General features: G+C 53.1%; 1 protein-coding gene across 17 annotated transcripts; it reads left to right on the top strand.

Moving 5' to 3' along the window:
* Positions 1 to 222: 222 nt before the first annotated feature.
* Arhgef40 (Rho guanine nucleotide exchange factor 40) lies at positions 223 to 21,107 on the top strand. 17 transcript variants are annotated; one of them, XR_008217093.1, is made up of 24 exons: positions 223 to 320; positions 2,672 to 2,869; positions 3,503 to 4,739; positions 4,864 to 5,031; positions 6,092 to 6,218; positions 6,836 to 6,932; positions 7,047 to 7,127; positions 7,252 to 7,368; positions 9,222 to 9,317; positions 9,412 to 9,527; positions 9,870 to 9,996; positions 11,706 to 11,828; positions 11,903 to 12,046; positions 12,444 to 13,054; positions 13,174 to 13,408; positions 13,899 to 13,985; positions 15,538 to 15,753; positions 16,552 to 16,722; positions 17,728 to 17,905; positions 19,053 to 19,157; positions 19,370 to 19,513; positions 20,002 to 20,144; positions 20,304 to 20,449; positions 20,587 to 21,107. XR_008217093.1 is itself a non-coding variant. In XM_052733313.1 (24 exons), the coding sequence occupies exons 1-23, from the start codon at positions 2,198 to 2,200 to the stop codon at positions 20,443 to 20,445; spliced, it is 4,617 nt and encodes a 1,538-aa protein (XP_052589273.1). In that variant the 5' UTR covers positions 820 to 2,197; the 3' UTR covers positions 20,446 to 20,449; positions 20,540 to 21,107. The 17 variants fall into 17 exon arrangements, 7 of the variants coding, with proteins under 7 accessions (XP_052589275.1, XP_052589273.1, XP_052589271.1 ...); XR_008217089.1 differs by lacking the exon at positions 223 to 320 and adding an exon at positions 819 to 2,251; XR_008217091.1 differs by lacking the exon at positions 223 to 320 and adding an exon at positions 819 to 2,251 and having other exon boundaries at positions 20,540 to 21,107.
* The last annotated feature ends 404 nt before the right edge of the window (positions 21,108 to 21,511 follow it).

Below are 21,511 nucleotides of genomic sequence, written 5' to 3'. Positions count from 1 at the left end.
CGGGGCGGGGCGGGGCGGGCTGGCCGCGGACAGCTAGAGGAGCGGAGGCGAGGCTTGCGGCGGAGGGGGCGTCTCGGCTGGGGTCCCGGGCTGGGCGGGGCGGTGCAGGCGGCCGTCTCGGTCCTCCCTGGCGGGGCCCCGCGGCCTGGGCGCCCGAGCCAGCGAGCGAGCGAGCGAGCGAGCGGGCAGAGCCGCGGCCGCGGTGCGAGCTGTCCTGCAGCCAGACCCGGCGAGACTGAGCGCCGGGAGGGAGGCGGTGGCTGACCCGCCCCGCCCGCCCGCCCGCCCGAGAGTCGGACACCTCCCGACGCCCAGCCATGGTGAGTCCCGCGTCGCACCCCCGTGTCCCCTCGGCCTTCGCGCAGCCCGCTCCGGGCCCCCAGCCCCGTGCCTCCTGTGCCCGCCTAGCGCTGCTGTTCGGCGCCCCGGAGACTCTCCACCCTACCATCCCCCCTTCTTTTCTTCTGTCTGCCGGCCCGCTGCCTGCCCAGTCCCCACCGGGCGATTGCCGTGACCCTTTCTTTCTCCTCTGCTGCCTCCCCATCCTTTCGTGGTCTTTGCACACAGCCCAACCCCTCTCTCCCCCGGCCTTCCCGGTCCTACCCAGTTTTCTTTTGCTGGGTTTTCCCTCCCCCTACTCCATCCCAGTCTTCCACTCCTGGAGACCCTCTGCGAGTTGGTGTGGCGGCAGCCCTGGAAAGGGCACTGCCTCGGGTCATGAGAACTGACCTGCCTGGAACCACCATTTTCCATCCCTGTCCCCAACCCGGTGAGGTGGGCCCACCCATCCGGCCCTGAGGGACAAGTCACAGCTGTGGCTGGGCCAGGGCCAGAGGGCACGTCCAAAGGGAAATTCCCTCGCAGAAAGGGGGCTGTTTAAGGGTGGGTAGGGGGTGTTCCGCAGTACCAGTGGGCGTGACGTTTCCAGAGCCAAAACCAGAGTTTTGGGACAAAGTTCCCCAAGGCTTAACGCCGCTGCAGGGAGGGAACTGGATGGAATCCTGTGCATGAGGCAGAGGCTCCGGGAGCAGCCACTCAGGGTACCAGAAGCCCATGTCAACGGGATCGAACACTAAGCCTGGAACTTTACGGCCAGAAGTGCACCGAGGAACTACGGCAGGAGTGGGCTCTGCTAGCGAGGGCGCCCACTGCCCAGGCGGGTGCAGCCTACCGCGCTCACTGCAGAGTGGAGGTGGGGGAGAGGCCCAGCCCGGGCGATGCCTACGGAGAAAGCCCGGGAGGCATCACCCTGCTCAGGGGGTTGGAGCGAGACAGGAACTAGGCCAGTGAGAGCTGACTCAGTCTCGCTCGTCTCTTTTTGGTCCCAGCCGACCAGAGGCCTGGTGTCTTGGGCTCCTGCCCACCTCCGCCTGCTCCAGACCCCTCCTCCCCTCCTGCTGAGGCCGTTTCCTGTGGCTGCGACTCTTGTTCAGCCATGAGCTCACCGCCCCTAATGGGTTGCAGCTGCTTTGCTGCTTAAGCTGGAGCGCCCCGGATCCTAACTTCAGAGCCGAGGCCCACTCAACCTCACCCCTACCCTTTTTCCCACCCACGTACACAGTCCCGGCAACACTGAGGGTCTGTCTGCTCGCCCACACCTTGGGGCCGAGTCTGTGCGCTGATAACACGGAATGCTGGTCTCTGGGGTGACTGAATACCCTAATCTTCTCAAACAGCCAGGATTAAGCAACTCTGGCTGGAGAGATTTAGAAGTAAAATAAGCAATTTTTGTTCTGCGGTGAAACCAGGGCTGTTTGCAATGGGCAGAGAGCTCGGTAAATATCGCAGAGTGCCCCATTCCTCATTTACAACGAAGACGTCTGATCAAAGGAACTTAAAAAAAAAAAAGCCATCTGAAAGACTTGCAAAGAAATAGACCTAAGGGATTTTGTTTAGGGAATGAGATGAAGAAAGATAGCCCGATGACTCACTTAGGGAAGTGGGTCAGAATTGGACATGGCTTAGTCTTTGAGACAGTGGGTCCAGGTAAAATTCGACTGGAATGCATAGCATCAAAACCTCCTCCTCTCTTCTCCAAGAGTTCATTTATGTCTCTATCTTCTTTCAAATGGCTCCAACCAATTCGTGATAGCCAATCCGGCAGGCTTTATGAATGGAAGAAAGGGATGCTACCAAGACCTGAGTTGGCCACAGTTTTGTCTCCTTTCTTCCCACCTGTCACTCAGCCATCTCTTGGATGCAGTGTTTTGTGGGTGGGCACACCTCCACTTATGATAAAGTTACCTGGATGGTGAGTTCCGGGAGAATCTATTGGCAAGATGGCGGCTATGTCGAAACCCCATACCCCACCCCATCTACCAGAATCCTTGGCCATCATCTGGGTCCAGTGGCCCAGCCTGTCCAGGTGAACCTATGCAATCACCCCAGTTTACAAGTACCTGGAACAACCCTGATCAGAGTCGTGCATAACAAACTCCCCCTGGATCTCTAAAGCCAAAGTCTCAGAGCTTCAATGTGAAGCCGTGGTTAAGTAAGCCTGTATGCACTGACTGGCCAGGCCCTCACTCCTACCCCCTGGCTCATTCAGCCAGCATTTTCTGATTAGCCACTGTGCTCCTATGCTACATAGCTATCTGCAGACCAGCCGACTCCCAAGGAGCCATGCTTGTGTAGTCTCTAGTTATCTCTAGCTTGGTATTGTCTCCCCCAGGAGCCTGAGCCGGTGGAGGACTGTGTACAGAGCACACTCGCTGCCTTGTATCCACCCTTTGAAGCCACAGCCCCAACCCTATTGGGCCAAGTGTTCCAGGTGGTGGAGAGGACTTACCAGGAGGATGCGCTGAGGTACACGCTGGACTTCCTGGTACCTGCTAAACACCTGCTTGCCAAGGTCCAGCAGGAAGCCTGTGTGAGTGGCTGTCAACCCTTTTCTGCCAGGCTCATTTCCTCCCACTTAGAGACACAGGCTTCCCAATCCTGTTCTCCACAGGAACGCTTAGGTCTCACTTGCCGACCTCCCACTGATTGTGACTACTCAAACACTAACACATATGCAGGTATATTTATTTTCCTTAAATATTGACCCTTAACAAACATTGACTTCCCCCTAAAAGACCCTGACTTTTCCAGAGCAAGTTTCAAACATTACTTCCTCGTGGATGTCTTAAGGTATTCCCTCAGGCTCAGATGGGATTCAGGAGAGAGTCTTCACTCCGGCAGCCATAAAGACCAACAGTCTTTGATTCTTCCAAGACAGTGGCATCTGTTGACCAGATCGCTGTAATGACGGGGGTTCTTACCTTCCCACATATACAGCTAGCTTTCTAGGAAAGCTTCCTTCCACCAAAGGATCAACGGTTTTGGGTTCTTTCCTCTGCCACGTGGTGATCTCCTTTCCTGTCCCCTAGGGGTTTTAACCCACCCGACATAAGACCAGTCCTGCCTAGTGTGGACTCATTCTCACAGCGCCCCCCCCCACCCCCACCCCTTGCTGGTTTCGTCAGCAGAGGCCTTGAGCAGAGCCTCTCACTTCTCCCTCCAGGCCCAGTACAGTGGATTTCTCTTCTTCCATGAGGGCTGGCCACTCTGCTTGCATGAACAGGTCGTAGTGCAGCTAGCAGCCCTCCCCTGGCAGCTGCTGCGCCCTGGCGACTTCTACCTGCAGGTCGTACCCTCGGCAGCCCAAGCTCCCCGCCTGGCACTGAAATGTCTGGCCCCAGGAGGTGGACGGGTCCAGGAGCTGCCAGTGCCCAATGAAGCCTGTGCCTACCTATTCACACCTGAGTGGCTGCAAGGCATTAACAAGGACCGGCCAACGGGGCGCCTCAGCACCTGTCTTCTGTCGGCACCCTCTGGGATTCAGCGCCTGCCCTGGGCTGAGCTCATCTGCCCGCGATTTGTGCACAAAGAGGGTCTCATGGTTGGCCACCAGCCAAGCACACTGCCTCCAGAACTGCCCTCTGGACCTCCAAGGCTTCCTAGCTCTCCACTCCCTGAGGAGGTGCTGGGGACCCGGAGTCCTGGGGATGGACACAACGCTCCTGCAGAAGGCCCAGAGGGTGAATATGTGGAACTGTTGGAGGTGACGCTGCCTCATATGAGGGGAAGCCCCACAGACGCTGAGGCCTCAGGCCTCTCCAGGACCCGCACAGTACCCACCCGGAAGAGTACCGGAGGGAAGGGCCGGCACCGGAGACACCGGGCATGGATGCACCAGAAAGGCCTGGGGTCTCGGGACCAGGATGGGGCACGCCCACCTGGTGAAGGGAGTAGTACTGGGGCCTCTTCTGACTCACCCCCGGGAGCTGAGGCTGACCCAGATGCAGCGGTCCTGGAGGCATCTGAGCCCCCAGCAGAGGCTCTGGGGGAGGCCGCTGAATCCTGCCTCCCCTCGGGGGAGACTGGGGGAGGAATGGGCCAAGGGGTTGAAGGACCACCTGGTACCCCGCGAAGAGCAGGCAAAGGAAACAGAAGGAAGAAGCGAGCTGCTGGCAGAGGTGCTGTAAAAGGGGAGAGTACCCCGCTCAGCCCCAAGGACAAGGAAGAGACTAGGCAGCAGGAAGTCCTTGTCAGTCTGCCCTCCTCACTCAGTGAACAGGAACCTGCAGAATGCAGCCTGGTTAAGGAGAAAGAGGATTCTGGGAAGCCAGCGTCTGAATCAAAAGAGGAACTCAAGCCCGCAGATGGAAAAGAGCCTGCACCCCCAGAAGACTGTGGGCCCCCAGAAGAGGGCATCAGAGAGAGTGAACAAGAGGTGCTGGTACCGGTGTGTGTGACAGGTGAGAGGACAGTGGGGTCCAGGCACCAAGGGCCAGGGCAGGCCGGGCCTAGGGAAGGGGTCTGGAGGAGAAGCTGTGGTTTGGCTGGGAAGAGACTAGAGTAACTCTGCCTCTATCTGCACAGGATCCACAGGTCCAGGGTGCTTCCCATCCGAGCCCCCAACACAGCCCCTGGAGACTGTGCCGGATGTAAAAGGAGACAGCATCCCAGAAGAGACTCCCTCAGTTTCCATCTTGGATGACCCACCTGTAGCTTGGGACTTGATGGCATCTGGATTCTTCGTTCTGACTGGTCAGTGGGCATCTGCGAACAAAAGGAAAGGAGCTGGGGAGATGGGTCAGTCGGTAAATGCCTGCTTTGCAAGCAGGAGGACTGAGTTCAGACCCCCAGCATCCGCATAAGAGCTAGGCATGGCATGGGATCTGTAACCCCGGTGCTGGAAAGAAAGGGGAAGGTTGAGACAAGTGGATTTTTGGCATTCGTTGGCCAGCCAGTCAGGCTGAACCAGAGATTCTCCAGGTTCAGTGAGAGACCCTCTCTTTTTTTTTTTTTTTGGTTTTTCGAGACAGGGTTTCTCTGTGTAGCTTTGCGCCTTTCCTGGAACTCACTTGGTAGCCCAGGCTGGCCTCGAACTCACAGCGATCCGCCTGGCTCTGCCTCCCGAGTGCTGGGATTAAAGGTGTGCACCACCACCGCCCGGCGAGAGAGACCCTGTCTTTAAAAAAAAAAAAAAAATAGGGTGGAGGGCTGGAGAGATGGCTCAGCAGTCAAGAGCACTGGTTACTCTTCCAGAGGTGCTGAGTTCAATTCCCAGCACCCACATGGCAATTCACAGCTGCCTACCGCTCCAGTTCTAGGGGATCTGGCACATTCATAGACATACCAATACACATAAAATAAGCATAAATAAATCCTCAAAAAATATCTTTAGCTGGGCAGCAGTGGCATACACCTTTAATCCCAGCACTCGGGAGGCAGAGCCAGGTGGATCTCTGTGAGTTCGAGGCCAGCCTGGTCTACAGAGTGAGATCTAGGACAGGTCTCAAAACAACACAGCGAAACCCTGTCTCGAAAAACCAAAAACCAAAAAACAAAACAACAACAACAAAAAACTTAAAAAAATAATAAGGTGGAAAGGGATTGAGAAAGATCTTACAGTGACCTCTGGCCTACACACACACACACACACACACACACACACACACACACACACACACACACACACACGAGTGGGTGGGAAGGGCTTTGGGAAAGTGGAACAATTGAAGTGGACTTGGGAAGGAGGGGAGGTGGACGGGAGGTAGTCAAAGATTGTCCCAGCCAGGACACCCTGGCCATTTTCTGTCTTCAGGAGGGGTCGACCAGACTGGGAGAGCTTTGCTGACTATCACGCCCCCGCCCCCGTGCCTTCTTGAGGAGCCCTCACCCTCCCAGGAGACATTGAACACTGCCCTTCGTTACCTCCACTCACTGCTTAGGTAAGCATGGCAGACTTCACCCTGGGCATTAGCGTGCAGACTCAGGAGACCTGCTTTCTTTCTCAAGGCGCTGGCTGGCTTACTACGTCAACCCTCAGATTTTCAAGCCATGGACCTTGATCTTACCAATTCTGACTTCCAGGATAGTCTTCATGGTCTTCAAAATCACCACTGCCGACTCTCTCGGTACTCCAGTGCCCAGATTATCAGTGCACAGGCTCTTTCATCCAGCAAATACTTTGTGGACACCGAGTGCCTATCAGACAGATGCTAAGGCCTTGAATGTATGCCATAACAGCACATAGAGTTCCAGGCCTCTAACCCAATAGCTGTGTCAATGTAGGTTCTTGACTGTTAGGTTGCCTACTGGGCACGTGTCCCAGACATCGACCGTTTGCTCGTTGCTTCCCAAATATAGTAGTACTGACTTCTGAAGACCGTCAGCACTGAGTCAGAAGACTTGTGTTCTTTCTTCCTTGTTCTCTCTTTGCTGTCCCCGCAATTCTCATGCACACACAGACACAGACACACACAGACACACACACACACACACACACACACACACACACACACACACACACACACACACACACCTTCGACTCTCCTTGCCTCCACAGGCCTGACCTGCAGTTCCTGGGGCTAACAGTCCTGCTTGACCTTCGCAAGGCACCCCCGCTGCCTCCAGCACTTATTCCAGCCTTAAGTCAGCTTCAGGTAATACAACTCCTTGAGACAGGCATGTCCCCTAGGTCCTCACTTTTCTCCAGTGGCAGCCATTCCAGGCCATCTAACTCTCCAAAGTTTAGGGACATTCTTCTTTGTACTTAGGACTCAGGCAACCCTCCGCTCGTTCAGCGGCTGGTGATTCTCACCCATGAAGACCCTCCAGCTGAGCTCTGTGGACTTCAGGTAGGCTCTCTTTCCCGCTAGTCCCCTGTCAGTCATGGGAAGGGAAGGGACAGCTTGCTGATCTCTCAGATTGGTCTGAGTCACAAGACGCCTGTGCAGAAAACCCCTGCTTCCATGTCTGCAGGGAGCTGAGTTGCTGTCAGCGAAGGACCTGAAAAGGGTGGCCAGGCCAGAGGAGCTGCAGTCGGACTTAGGGGGTCACAGGGACCTCTCCCCCGACCACTGGGTAGAGATACACCAGGTAAGCCCCCTCAGCACCTCGGAACCTGGGAGCTGGAAATCTAGGAGAAAAGACAAAGACAGACATGACCCTGGGGCTGGGGAAGATGCAGCTCCATTAAATTCAGAAAATAGTTCTGACTCAGGAACCTTGAACAAGTCTTGCTGGCCATTGGGAAGACGGGAAGACTGTTAAATTCTTTTTATTTTTTTATTTTATGTGTATGAATGTTTTACCCGCATATATGTGTGTGCTCCACACATGAGCCCGGTGCCTGAAAAGTCAGAAGAGGGCATCAGGTCCCCTGGAACTGGAATTACAGAAGGTTTTAAGCCCCATCGTGTGGGACTGGGAACTGAACCCAGTCCTCTGCAAGAGCAACAAGTACTTTTAACCTGTGAACCATCTTCCAGTTACCACACAAATTTGTAATTTTTTTTTTTTTTGGTTTTTCGAGACAGGGTTTCTCTGTGTAGCTTTGTGCCTTTCCTGGATCTCACTCTGTAGACCAGGCTGGCCACGAACTCACAGAGATCCTCCTGCCTCTGCCTCCCGAGTGCTGGGATTAAAGGCGTGCGCCACCACCGCTGTAATATTCTTTTAGAATGTTTTAAGATTTATTTTATTTTTAAGCATGTATATATGTCTGTGTGTCTATGTGAGTAAATGCCACCTGTGTGGGTGTCCTTAGAGGCCAGAGCCATCAGAACCCCTCAATCTGGAGTTACAGGCAGTTGTGAGCTACATATGAGTGTTGGGAATCAAACTTGGGTCCTCTGGAAGAAAAATACTTGCTCTTAACCTCTGAGCCATCTTTCCAGCTCCCTGCCCCCCGAGTTTGTCAAATTATTCATAATGACGTTAAGTAACGTATGCTTTCTAGTGGGAACTATTACGATGTCATAAAGTAAGTGGAGAAGTGTTTGTGATAGTTTCGTGGGTTTCTAGAAAGTGCTGAGAGCTGAGAAGTTGGTTCCATGGCGCCTGGCAAGTTACGTTACCTCACTTCTAGAGACGGTGCCCTTTCTGTACCTGCTCCCTACCCCACTATCCACAAAGTGCAGGCTCTTCACCCATCAAATGCATCTGCATCACTGACCTTCCTGCTTCTGTGACCCTAAGTGTAGGGAGTCAGACTAGAGAGTCGGCGAGCTCACAGCTGACTACAAACACGAGTTCTTAGCGAAAGCAGATGTGAGGAGCTGGAGGCGGGGCCGGGCGGAGTGAAGATCAGAGGAAGAGGGCAAAGGAAACTCACATGCTAAGCTGTGCCGTGGGCCACGACAGTGCTCAGTGCCAGGCTAATATCATTTCCTTCGACTTTACAAAATCTATTCTTGAGCTGGGTGGTGGTGGCGCACTCCTTTAATCCCAGCACTCGGGAGGCAGAGGCAGGAGGATCTCTGTGAGTTCGAGGCCAGCCTGGTCTACAGAGCGAGATCCAGGAAAGGCACAAAGCTACACAGAGAAACTCTGTCTCGAAAAACCAAAAAAAAAAAAACCAAAAAACCTAATTCTAACTTTACTATTGAATAAAATGAATTTTAGAGTTTTTGGGCTTGCCCAATATTGTATAACTTGGAAGCAACAAAGTCAGAAAGTAAACCTAGCATTATTTCCACAAAAGTCTCCAGGAGTCCCATCTCCATCCTGTGGGTTATGTTTATTTATTTGTTGTTTGTCTCGGGGACAGAGTCTCTCTTCATAGCCCTGGCTGTCCTGGAACTCACTATGCAGACCAGGCTGGCCTCAGACTCAGAGCTCCACCCGCCTCTACCTCCCAAGTGCTAGGATTAAAGAAAGGCCCGCCATGCCCGGTATATTTCTTACCCTGAATGCCGTCCCTTAACTCCATCTCCGTATGTGGGTTTCAGGAAGTGGCAAAGCTGTGCAGCTTGTGCCGAGGTGTGTTGACCTCTGTACGGCAGGCTATTGAGGAGCTCGAGGGAGCAGAAGAACCAAAGGAAGAGGTATGGAATGAGATGGAATAATGGTAGGTGTGAAAGGGATGGGCTGGGGTGGGCACTTTCTAGCGAAACTCCTGATGTGTTTGCTTGTCCCAAGGAGGCAGTGGGAATGCCTGAGCCCCTGCAAAAGGTGCTGGCAGATCCTCGGCTGACGGCGCTGCAGAGGACCGGAGGAGCCATCCTGATGCGGCTGCGCTCCACCCATAGCAGCAAGTACGAGAGGCGGGTGTGCGGAGGCAGATGCTGGGGAGATAGCGGAGAGCGGTCCTAAACCTTAAGTGGCAGATAATTCTTACTCTGCACTCCTCTGGACAAGATAGCGTGCCTTTATACTTATAACCCTCACAGCATCCCCGTGTGCCAGTTATGATTACAAATGTGGACTCGGAGGACCAGAGATACTAAATATCTCAGCCAAGCTGATTCAGTAAGGGGAGTTATGGTGCAAGTCTGATTCTCGCTGCCATGACACCTCTGGTGTTTGCACCCCTGAGGATACAAAGACAGAACTGGGAAGCTTGGCGAGGGCAGAGACTCAATGTCGCCTTTCCCCAGGCTTGAGGGTCCAGGCCCAGCTGTGCTCTACCAGGAGGTAGATGAGGCCATTCACCAACTTGTGCGTCTCTCCAACTTACGAGTGCAGCAGCAGGAAAAACACCAACGCCTGCGCCAGCTCCAGCAGGTGAGGAGGTTCCCGCCCCCATACCCTTGCTCAGCCTGGGAGCCTAGTTCCTGCCTCACTGCATCCCTGCTGACACCAAGCCTGGATGATATCCTTCCAGCTTCCCTCCAGCATCCCCTAGAGGTTGGTCACAGAAGTGTGAGATTCAGCATGAGGGCAGGAGCATGTCAGCACCAGCCCAAGGAAGCCGCCGCGAGGTCAACCTTCTGTCTGTCTTTGGTCAGGATCATTAGATATTGTGGGAGGTGTTCACCACCCAGAGGGAACTCTGGAATCAGCTGGTTGGCTCAGGGCACAACCTCCTTGGTGTGAAGATAATAAATGTTTTGTTTCTGTTTGGGGGTTTTCTGAGACAGGATCTGATGTAGCCTAGGTTGGCCTGGAACTCACTGTGTAGCTGGTGCTGGCCGTGAAACTCCTCACTCTCCTGCCTTTACCTCCAGAGTGCTGGGATTAAGGGTCTAACCATGAAGCCCGATCATAAATGTCTATTGATAGAGTGCTCTGGCTCCACATTTTGCCTCCCCATATTATCATCCTCCAAAACGGAGGCAAAACGGCCCCGTCTCTCCTCCTACTTTGGAGAACACATTGGTAGTCACTGAGAGGAACCACAGGCCTCTTAAGACTCAAGAATAAGACTGGCTTCTCTGAATCTTGATTCTTCTCTTCTGGACTTAAGCCCTGTAGGGATTGGCTGTCTCTGCACTGTGAAAGGAAGAGGGACTTTAAAATCTGGTTGTTTTTCCTTAGCTCCTAGTACTGTGAATATATATCCCATGGACCCGTGTGTGTGTGTGTGTGTGTGTGTGTGTGTGTGTGTGTATGAGAAGGGTCATCTCAAAGTCAGTGCTAAAGGGGAACCAGGGTTTTGTGTTCTGGGGCTGCCTGCTGGCTCCTGCCATTCCATCCCCACCCCAGGGGGTCTCTCCTATGGATTAGATATCCCTGCCCATCTAAAAACCTATTTTGAAAACAGAATTTGGAAGTTCAAGTGGTCAGCTTTGCGCTCTAACTCTGCTAGGCATGGGATGTTGCTGCTGAGTTGCCCATTCCTAGACAAATAGGACAACACACAGGTGGATGGGTGGGAAATGAAGTCAGCAGAGGACTCTGAAAGTGGCTGGTGTTGGCACTGGCTTTTAGGAACATTCTGAGACTTCGCATTTTCCAGCCGCTCCACCCTAGCTTCCAGACTCTCTTTAGAGGAAAAAATTAGTCAAACATTTCAGAACAAGTAGGAGATTCCCTATCGTAGGAAAGTTGAACTGGATACACACACACACACACACACACACACACACCATCTCCTGGGCCATCCTTTGGGCTTGGCGCCTAGGTTTCCTGCTCACCACTCAGCAGGGCACAGTGGATGTGGAATTCCTCTGGGTCCTGTTATCCAAGCAACCTTCATCCTTCTTCCTTTGGTTCACGTGGGTTTCATCTGTTTCCTCATGCCGGCCTTGCCCCTGGCACAATAACCTGTGTCTCCTGCCAGCCCTGTTCATATGGCACTTTACCAAAGATGGCATACCCTGTTTCTCGTTTAATCTTGTGGGAGCTGTTATCATTCACTGTTATCAGTCCCACAGCACCCAGTGAGACAAAACGGGATGACCCGGGTTCTGTACATTGGGGTGATGGCAGCTCATTGTAGCCTGGCCGCTTCACAACCTCCCCTTCCCTCACAGCCTTCTGCTCTGTCTCAGGTGTTACAGTGGCTCTCTGGCCCAGGGGAAGAGCAGCTGGCCAGCTTCGCCACGCCTGGAAACTCACTCTCAGTCCTGCAAGAGACAGAACTGCGATTCCGGGCTTTCAGCACCGAGGTGCAGGTGAGGACAGAGAGGAGTTGGGGGCGGGGTCCCTGGGAGAGGACCAGGTCTGAGCACAGACCCCCTTTCTCCAGGAGCGCCTCGTCCAGGCCCGGGAAGCTTTGGCTCTGGAGGAGGACATGGCCTCCCAGAAAGTTCTGGATATCTTCGAACAACGACTGGAGCAGGTTGAGAGCGGCCTCCACCGGGCTCTGCGGCTACAGCGCTTCTTCCAGCAGGTGGGTACAGAGCCTCCTCCTCAGCCCGGAGGAGTTGGTCAGGCAGTTGCTAAGAGTGGTCCCTGGGAAGCCCATCCCCTTGCCTTTGACTTTCGGCTTGCCCAGGCTGAGTGACCTGAGACCTGAGGTAGGGCCTTTGTAGACACTTGCACATCTACTGTGAAAAGTTGGGTGAGGCACTGTGTGAAAGCCATTAGTACAAACCCGACTCAGTGCTGTGTGTGTGTCCTCTGTGCCCATGCCATCTCCGAGTCACATGGTTATGCTGTGATGCTGGGGCAGGGGGAGGACAGGGAGGTGATGGCCCCCAGGGAGCCATTGGCAACGGCATATGTGTTTGGGGGTGTCACGTGTCCTCACCTTTTTTCTCTGCCTCCAACCTGTCTGGCTTTTGTAGGCACACGAATGGGTAGATGAGGGCTCTGCTCGGCTGGCAGGAGCCGGGCCGGGTCGTGAAGCTGTGCTGGCAGCCCTAGCCCTGCGGCGGGCCCCGGAGCCCAGTGCAGGCACCTTCCAGGAGATGCGAGCCTTGGCCCTGGACCTGGGCAGCCCAGCAGTCCTTCGAGAATGGGGCCGATGCCGGGCACGCTGCCAAGAGCTGGAGCGGAGGATTCAGCAGCAGCTGGGAGAGGAGGCCAGTCCTCGAGGCCACAGACGAAGACGGGCGGACAGTGCCAGCAGCACGGGCCCCCAGCATGGAGCCCATAGCCCTTCACCCAGCCTCAGCTCCCTGCTTCTTCCCAGCAGCCCTGGGCCCCGGGCAGCCCCATCACATTGCTCTCTGACCCCGTGTGGGGAGGACTATGAGGAGGAAGGCCTTGAGCTAGCTCCAGAAGCAGATGGAAGACCCCCAAGGGCTGTGTTGATCCGAGGCCTGGAGGTCACCAGTACTGAAGTGGTAGACAGGACGTGTTCGCCCCGAGAACATGTGCTGTTGGGTCGGGCTGGAGGGCCAGACGGGCCCTGGGGACTGGGTACCCCGCGAATGGAGCGCAAACGGAGCATCAGGTGAGAGTTCAGACCAATTGCTGTCTACTAGGCAAGTGGGAAAGAAGATTATACTGTTGGTGGTAGTGACTCTTTTCCACGCCCGAGTGACGCCTCTGCTTCTCTGCTTGTGCCTACAGTGCCCAGCAGCGTCTAGTGTCTGAATTGATTGCCTGTGAGCAAGAATACATAGCCACTCTGAATGAGCCAGTGCCGCCCCCCGGGCCGGAGCTGACGCCTGAGCTCCGATGCACCTGGGCCGCAGCCCTGAGTGTCCGAGAGAGACTCCGCAGCTTCCACGGGACGCACTTTCTACAAGAGCTGCAGGGCTGCACCACCCATCCCCTGCGCATTGGGGCCTGCTTCCTTCGCCATGTGAGCAGTCCACTAAACGTCTTCCAGATCTTCTCCCTTCCCATGGTCTGCCCCCCACACCCCCACTTCCCCGCCCCCCACTCTTCTCCCTCTTGCAAGGTCCCTCACCTTGGCCGGTGTGTTACTTGTCTTCAATTGTGTGAACGTCACTGTCTCTTCAAAGAGCCTTTTTAAAAAAATTTTTTTTGAATAATTTATTTAACTTTATTTAATGTGCATTGGTGTGAAGATGTCAGATCCCAGGGAACTGGAGTTACAGATAGTTGTTAGCTGCCATGTGGGTTCTGGGAATTGAACCTGGGTCCTCTGGAAGAGCAGCCTGTGCTCTTAACCGCTGAGCCATCTCTCCAGCCCCCTCAAAGAGCCTTTATAATTCCTGGCAAGCAGAGTGCTGCCTGCTTACCCCTCCTTGGGCAGTGGGAATGGGAGAAGAGAAGTGTCCACAGGTCCCTCACCAGGGACACTCACTACCTCTTCCTTACTGGCACAGGGGGACCAGTTCAACCTCTACGCACAGTTCGTGAAGCACAGACACAAACTGGAGAGTGGTCTGGCTGCAGTCACCCCCTCAGCCAAGGTAAACTTTTCCTCACCTCTCAGAAAAGTGGGTCAAGGAGATGGATTAGCAGGTAAGGATGCTTGCCTCCAAGACCGACAACTGAGTTCCAGCCTAGAAACACGGTACAAGTGACTCCTGCAAATTAGTTGTCTTCTGACTGTGCGTGCATGTACACACACACACACACACACACACACACACACACACACACACACAAATAAGTAAAATGAGAAAATGTTTTTTAAGAGAAAGGACCAGGAAGACCTAAAAACTCACCCCACCTTGAACTCTCAGAGAGAACAATTTTTCATGGATGTACCCAGGAACATTCACCAAAAATCTCCAGTAACCTCCCAGACTGCTGTCTGGGAACAGGAGGGTTTCCTAACATTGCACTGAGAGCCAGGGGAGGCTGGACTCTTCCCCAGATGCCCCACATAAGGGAATGAGGGTAAAATTCTTGATTTCTTGGGCCTCTGTTTTTGTTTGTTTGGTTTGCTTTTGTTTTGTTTATTTGCTTTGCTTAGTTTCATTTTGTTAAGATTTATTTTTATCGTATGCAGGTGACTGTTTACCTGTAGGTATGTATGTGTAGTGCACTGTGCCCAGTGCACAAGGCCGCCAGAAGAGGATGTCAGATCACCTGAAACTGCAGCTAAAGATGCTTGGGAGACACTGGGTGGGTGCTGGGAACTGAACCGAGTTCCTCTGAAGGAGCAGTAAGTGCTCCTAACTGCTGAGCCCTCTCTTCAGCCCCAAGCCTGTTTCTATAGATGGTAAACAAGGGCAGTATGCACTTTGTACAACTCACTGGGAGCTTGAGGGTCCAAGGATTTCATGTGAAAAGATGTGAATGTGACTGTAAAAGTCAGGGGGCATAAGTGGCTATTACCTGGGTTTCCCTTCAACACAGGATGGCTGCATCTCCTAGCCACCCCCTGCCTGCTTTCTTTTCTTTTTAAAATTACACTTGTGTGTGTGTGTGTGTGTGTGTGTGTGTGTGTGTGTGTGTGTGTGTACATGCACGTGTGTACCAAACATGTGTGGGGAAGTCATAGGACAATTCCCAGGAGATGGTTCTCTCCTTCCACCGCCTGGGTCCCAGGGATGGAACTTGATTCCCAGGCTTGGTGAGAAGTTCCTTTAGCTTCTGGGCCATCTCTTTGACCTCTGCATTTTTTTCTCTTTACTTTAAAAGAAAATTATTTTTACGTCTTTATTATTGGGGTGGGTGGGTGTGCGCACACGCACACACATACTTGCACACACACACACACACACACACACATACACACATACACACACACACACACACACTGTGGTGCCCATGTGGAGGTCAGAGGAGAATCTGCATGAGTCAATTCTCTTTCTGCCATGTGGGTCCCGGAGATGAGACTCAGGTCGTCAGGCTTAGTGGAGAGCACCTTTCACGCACTGAGCCGTCTTGCAGGCCCCTTTCTTTACCTCTGCTCCCCAAAGCCTGTACCCAGCCTATCACATTCCCGTCCTCAGACTTTGGCTCCTACCAGCCCTGCCCCTCTTCTCATCCCTGGCTGTGGTTCCGCCCTAGGGTTCCATGGACAGCAGCCCCTGCTTACCCCGGGCCCTGCAACAGCCCCTGGAGCAGCTGGCTCGGTATGGACAACTCCTGGAGGAGCTCCTGAGGGAAGCTGGGCCTGAGCTGAGCTCCGAGCGCCAGGCCCTCAGGGCTGCTGTACAACTGCTCCAGGAACAAGAGGCCCGAGGCAGAGACCTGCTAGCGGTGGAGGCTGTGCGAGGCTGCGAGGTGAGGTCCTGGCTTCCACGGACTCTTGCTCAAACTGTGTGACTCTGTGGCCTTAGAAACAGTGTAGGCTGGTGACTGTAAAGCCGTACCCGGTCTCAGGCTCTGTCTGGCTCTTCGCTGCTTCGTCTATATCAAACACCCTCTGCTCTTCCCATATCTGCCTTGTGCTTATCTGTTCCTTTCCTAATTGTTCTTCCCTATCTGCTTCTACCTTTCTGGATACTGTATTTTCTTCTACCTAATCTCTTTCCCACACTGATTCCAGATCGGGCTGGAACTGTACTTACTCCCTCTACAGCCGTGGTTCTCAACCTGTGGGTCAGGACCCCTTGGGGGTCAAATGACCCTTTCATAGGAGTCTCCTAAGACCATCAGAAACAGCTATAAAGTAGCAATGAAAATAATTTTATGGTGGCGGGGGGGGGGGGGGGGAGGGCGGGTCACCATGACATAAGGAACTGCATTAAATGTCTCAGCATTAGGAAGGCTGAGGACCACTGGTCTAGACAGACCTACCCACGTTCTTTGCCAGTTCTCTTTCTGCATCTTCAGTATGCAAAGACTTCCTTCCCCATGCCTGGCTGGGTACTGCTACGCAGGGCATCTTTTATTCGGAGGAATGACTGCTGCTAGACAGTTGTGTATGAGAAGCAGTACAGAGGCTTAGGGTGAGGCCCTCCCTTGACTTCCTGAGCCTGCCAACAGCCAGTCCTTAGGCCCCTTTCCCTCTAAACCCCTTACATCCCATAACCTCACACGACGGCCCCCTGGACCAGCTTTTCCTTCTCCTTTCTCCAGATAGATCTGAAGGAACAGGGACAGCTCTTGCATCGGGACCCATTCACTGTCATCTGTGGCCGGAAAAAGTGCCTCCGCCATGTCTTTCTCTTTGAGGACCTGCTCTTGTTCAGCAAGTTCAAGGGCTCCGAGGGAGGATCTGAGACCTTCGTTTACAAGCAGGCTTTCAAGGTACACAATGTGGAGTGGGGATACTGAACCATGGTCATCATCAGAACTCAGAATGTTCTGGAAATTCAACTCAAAACAGGTTCAGAATCTTCATCACCTAAAACAGTTTTTGGCCTCTAATTGGTCATCAATTTTAGGGTGTCAGAAGGTGAAAGAAATCCCTGTCATTGGTCAATGACAAAAACCCTTTGAGTTTTCCATATAATTCATGCAGAAGACTTAAGAAGGCATTTCAAGACAGAATGACAAAAACAAAAAAAACAAAAAAACAAAAACGTTCCCAATGAGAATACATATGTCTGCTGGGTGGTGGTGGCACACACCTTTAATCCCAGCACTTGGGACACAGAGACAGGTGGATCTCTGAGTTGCAGTCCAACCTGGTCTACAGAGTGAGTTCTAGAAACAGCCAGGGCTACACAAAGAAACCCTGTCTAGAAGAAACAAAAAACACATAGGTCTTTTGAGTTAGAGGTGGTCCCTGGTATATGAGGAGAAAGAATACCACACACACACACACACACACACACACACACACACACATACACACACACACATACACACACCTTAATTTCACTGAACTAAATAGAACTCAAGAGGCAGGCCTTGTTTTGGGCATCTAGCCAGATATAAGCATCCATAGCAACCCACAGTCCTGGATCAGGTGGAAGGACACTAAAGGTTTCCAAACTGTCTTTGTGTTAGTTCCAACTCTTCAGAGCTAGGACAGAGCAAAAGGTCTGTGTTTGGAATGGCATACAGACATGGGTTTGAGTCCTTACTGAAACTCGGATAAGCTCTTGAGGAAGTTGCTTCAGGTCTCAGTGAACCTCCTTCTCCCCTCTGTAAATCAGTTTCTGTTACGCAGACTGTGTAGAGCGCCTGGTATCTGACAGATGTTGAGCAAATGTTTACTGAACACCTACCAAGCTAAACATAGCGCTTGTCAGTGTGGTGCCACCTAACATCTCCATCTTCAACCCTCTCTCTCCCCCCCTTCCGCAGACTGCTGACATGGGGCTGACCGAAAACATTGGGGACAGTGGACTCTGTTTTGAATTATGGTTTCGGCGGCGGCGGGCACGAGAAGCATACACTTTGCAGGCTACCTCACCAGAGACCAAACTCAAGTGGACAAGCTCTATCGCCCAGCTGCTGTGGAGACAGGCGGCCCACAACAAGGGTAATGGCCGATCGTAGAGGGGCCGTACTTGGAATCGGAGTCCATGAGAAGGTTTTCGGGAGAGTATGGAGATGGTAGAAAAGAGGCCTTCAGAGACGATTCAAAGTTAGAAAAGAGGCCTTCAGAGACGATTCAAAGTCTGGTTCAAGAGATACGGCTGAGACAGGACTAGCCATAAGGAAAGAGAACGCTAGACATTTCTAAGGAGCAAGAGCAAATGTTTCCACAGAAAGAGGTGCAGAACTGCTTACTGGATTGGGGTCAAGGATGGGTGCCACTTACTTTGCGTGCGACCTAGACTAATAGCTTTTCTTTGTTGTTGGTTGGCACTGGGTTGGGCTTTTTGTTGTTGTTGTAACTCTCTGAATCATTCTATTAATCTGAAAAAGGCACAGTACTTTCTTCATCTCAGTGAGGTAGGGAGGATCGAGTAGGTCGCTACAGATAGAAAAGCACTTTATAAACCACACAGATATGCAAAAGCATGGCTTTTGCTCTTAATGTCCACGATAAAGGGAGACTGAGTGTTCCATGAAAAGTAACTGGCCAGGAAGATGGCTCACTGGGTAAAAGTGCTCGTGATGCCAAGTGTGAGGACCTGAGTTCAAATCCCCAGGACCCACATAAAAGCCAGCAGTACTGCAGATGTAGTAAGTAACAGGAAGGCCTGTAAACTCTTCACTGCTACAGAGCACATGGGAGGCTGAGACAGGAAATTCCCCCCCAGAAGCTTGCTAGACAGCCAGCCTGGCACATGCCCACCAAAATGATTAGGATGATCAGCCTTAAGACAAGGTGGGAAGTGAAGACCAGCCAACATCTAACGTGTCCTCTAACCTCTCAACGTTCGCGCCTCCATCCACACCCACATCGGGTGTACAAACGCACGCACACACACCGGGTGGTTAGGAGGCCAAACGGGCAGGACGAACTATATAGCAGAGAACAGATGCATGTCTGAAGAGGTCAAAGATCACCCTCACAGTCTATGCCATGAGAGTCAAGGAAGGGGAGACACCAGAAGGGGAGGCATGGTCAAGAGTTGGGAGAGAGGAAAACAGCCTTGGGAAGTAGAGTCAACAGGGACGTGCTAACACCCAGGCAGGAGGGCCAAGAGAAGGTTGCAAGCAGGCTCTCTGTTCCCTAGAGCTCCGCGTGCAGCAGATGGTCTCCATGGGCATTGGGAACAAACCTTTCCTGGACATCAAAGCCCTCGGGGAACGGACACTGAGTGCCCTGCTCACTGGAAGAGGTGAGGCCCGGGGTGCTGGGGGGTGCTCCCAGAAGTCAGGCCCTGACTAAGGATGTGAACGACAGCGGGGAGATGTCAGGAAGGAGACTGAGTGTCGAGTGGGTCCTCCCCAAATGTGGGACTCCCTGGGAAGCCCTCTGTGAACTACTCCAGGCAGCCAGGAGGACTTGGCACACCAGCACCCCACCACCCCAACTCCCCACTCTCCGCAGCCGCCCGCACCCGGGCCTCCGTAGCCGTATCTTCCTTTGAGCATGCTGGCCCGTCCCTTCCCGGCCTCTCACCGGGAGCCTGCTCCCTGCCTGCCCGCGTCGAGGAGGAGGCCTGGGATCTGGACGTCAAGCAGATTTCCCTGGGTGAGGCACCTCTCAAGGGGTGGCCCCCAACCGCTGGGTCATGGTGATGTTCAGGCTGCCTATTGCTGAGCAATTCCTTTTTCTAGCCAAGTAGCCCAGTTGCCATGACAACTACAGACAGCTTCCCCGTTGCTAAAAGAGCCTTCCATCTGGTTGCTAGGGAGATGCTTACAGCAGCCTTTTGCTAAGAAGCACTTCTTCTGTACCTTTCTCTCTAGCTCTCCTTGCGTTTCTATGGAAACTGCCTCAGCTTCCTGTTGTACCCTCCTGGTTCACCACGGCAATTCTTAGTTTCCTGTCGCTTCTTCCCTGGTTGCTCTAATGATGCTGCTGACAATTTCCTGCCTCTTGGTAGGGGGGTTCTCTTGCAACTGGATTGCTATGGTGACTCACAGCTTCCTGTTGCCATGGAGCTTCTTCTTCCTTGCCGGAGGAGCTTGCTTGTTTAAGGTAACCTGGAAGGGTTTTATACCTTCCTCTCACCCTAGCTTCCCCTCCAGCCTCAGAAACACTTGACTCTTCTGGAGATGTGTCCCCAGGACCAAGAAACAGCCCCAGCCTGCATCCCCCGCATCGTGGGAGCAGCACTCCCACACTGGCCAGTGGAGGGATCTTAGGGTTGTCCCGGCAGGTGAGTCCTTGCAATAAGGCTGGGAGCAGGTGCTCTCTTTCTGGGTGGGCTTTTCTGATCATTTGACAAATTGGGGAGTAGAGAAACTAGATATTGCAACTCTCAGCTGATGCCACAGATTGGATTTATTATCCAGTCTGCCTTTCTCCTCTCCCCTAGGCCTGGCTGAGAAGCATCAAGGTCAGAGGTAAAAAAAAGCCTTAAGAGACATACACAATAGAGAGCATGTCTAAACACCCTGCAATTTCTGTGTCCTCAGAGTCATTCCCGAGCCCTGAGTGACCCCACCACACCTCTGTGACCTGGTAAGTCAGCAACCCCCTTTCTCCCACATCCAGCATGCCTTCCCCTATTTTAAGGACTTTCCTTCCTGACCTCAGGTGCATGGGAGTCAGCTTCTTGCCTCTCCCAACCCATCTCCCTCTTCTCTCCTGGCTTCCAGAGAAGATCCAGAACTTGGCTGCAGCCCCTTTTCCGCACATTTTAGGCTGATATGCCAATGGGACATGATGGAGGACTAAGCTCTCAATTCCCTCTCTGCTTCCTGGACAGAGAGAAGGGCGAGGACCAGAGCGTCCCCTCTCACTGCTGTCTCTAGCTCTTCCCTGCTTGGTGCCTTCTGCTGCAGGAACCGGAGTGGCCCTGTTTGCTTGCCTTTGTGCCCTGGGGGCAGGGAAACATCCCCCTTCCAGTGTCCCCTCATCCTGTGCTACTGCACAGCCGCAGGCCACTGCTCTGCTTTTCTTCTCACCCCCCCCTCCCCGGCCCCCCCCCCCCCCCCCCCCCCGCCCCCCCGACTCTCCCGGAAGATTCATCTCTGCCAGGTGGAATGGAATTCCATTCTGGGGTATCATGGGAAATGAAGTGTTACAAGCCATTGAAGGAGATGGGGTGGGCATTGCAGACTTTATATATGTAATTACTGTTATTACACTGTTGTTATATTAAATGTATTTGCTCTCACTTTGCCTCCCAAGGCCCAGAGCAGGTCTCTGGATTAAGGTGCTTGAACTAACTTGAGTACTTCCCTATGAGCGCTCACCAGGGTTCAGAAAGTAAAACCCAGGCCAGGAAGTAACTCTTCTACCCTTTACTGGCCCCAAACTGATAGGCTCTAAGAAGCTCAATGAACTCTTTGAAGTTCCTCCTCCACTTTGCACCCTCTTCTTGAGGCTGGGATGATCAGATGGGTCCAGCACAATCCAGTAGTTGTCCAGTGATGTCCTCAGGCCACGGTGCAGGAGAATCCCTTAGGCTACCTGTGTCCAGTGCTAACTCTTAGGGCCCATCCAGAGTTACTGAACCTGAAGTCTGGAGGTGAAGCAAAGTTTTGCATCCTTATCAAGCTCACTGATAATGAAGTGCCT

Source organism: Peromyscus californicus, unplaced genomic scaffold (genome assembly GCF_007827085.1).
Source record: "Peromyscus californicus insignis strain IS unplaced genomic scaffold, ASM782708v3 Scaffold_12__1_contigs__length_115047231, whole genome shotgun sequence".
Lineage (NCBI taxonomy): Eukaryota > Metazoa > Chordata > Mammalia > Rodentia > Cricetidae > Peromyscus > Peromyscus californicus.
The sequence above is the reverse complement of the archived record's forward strand: the minus strand, read 5'-3'. Positions and strand labels throughout refer to the sequence as shown.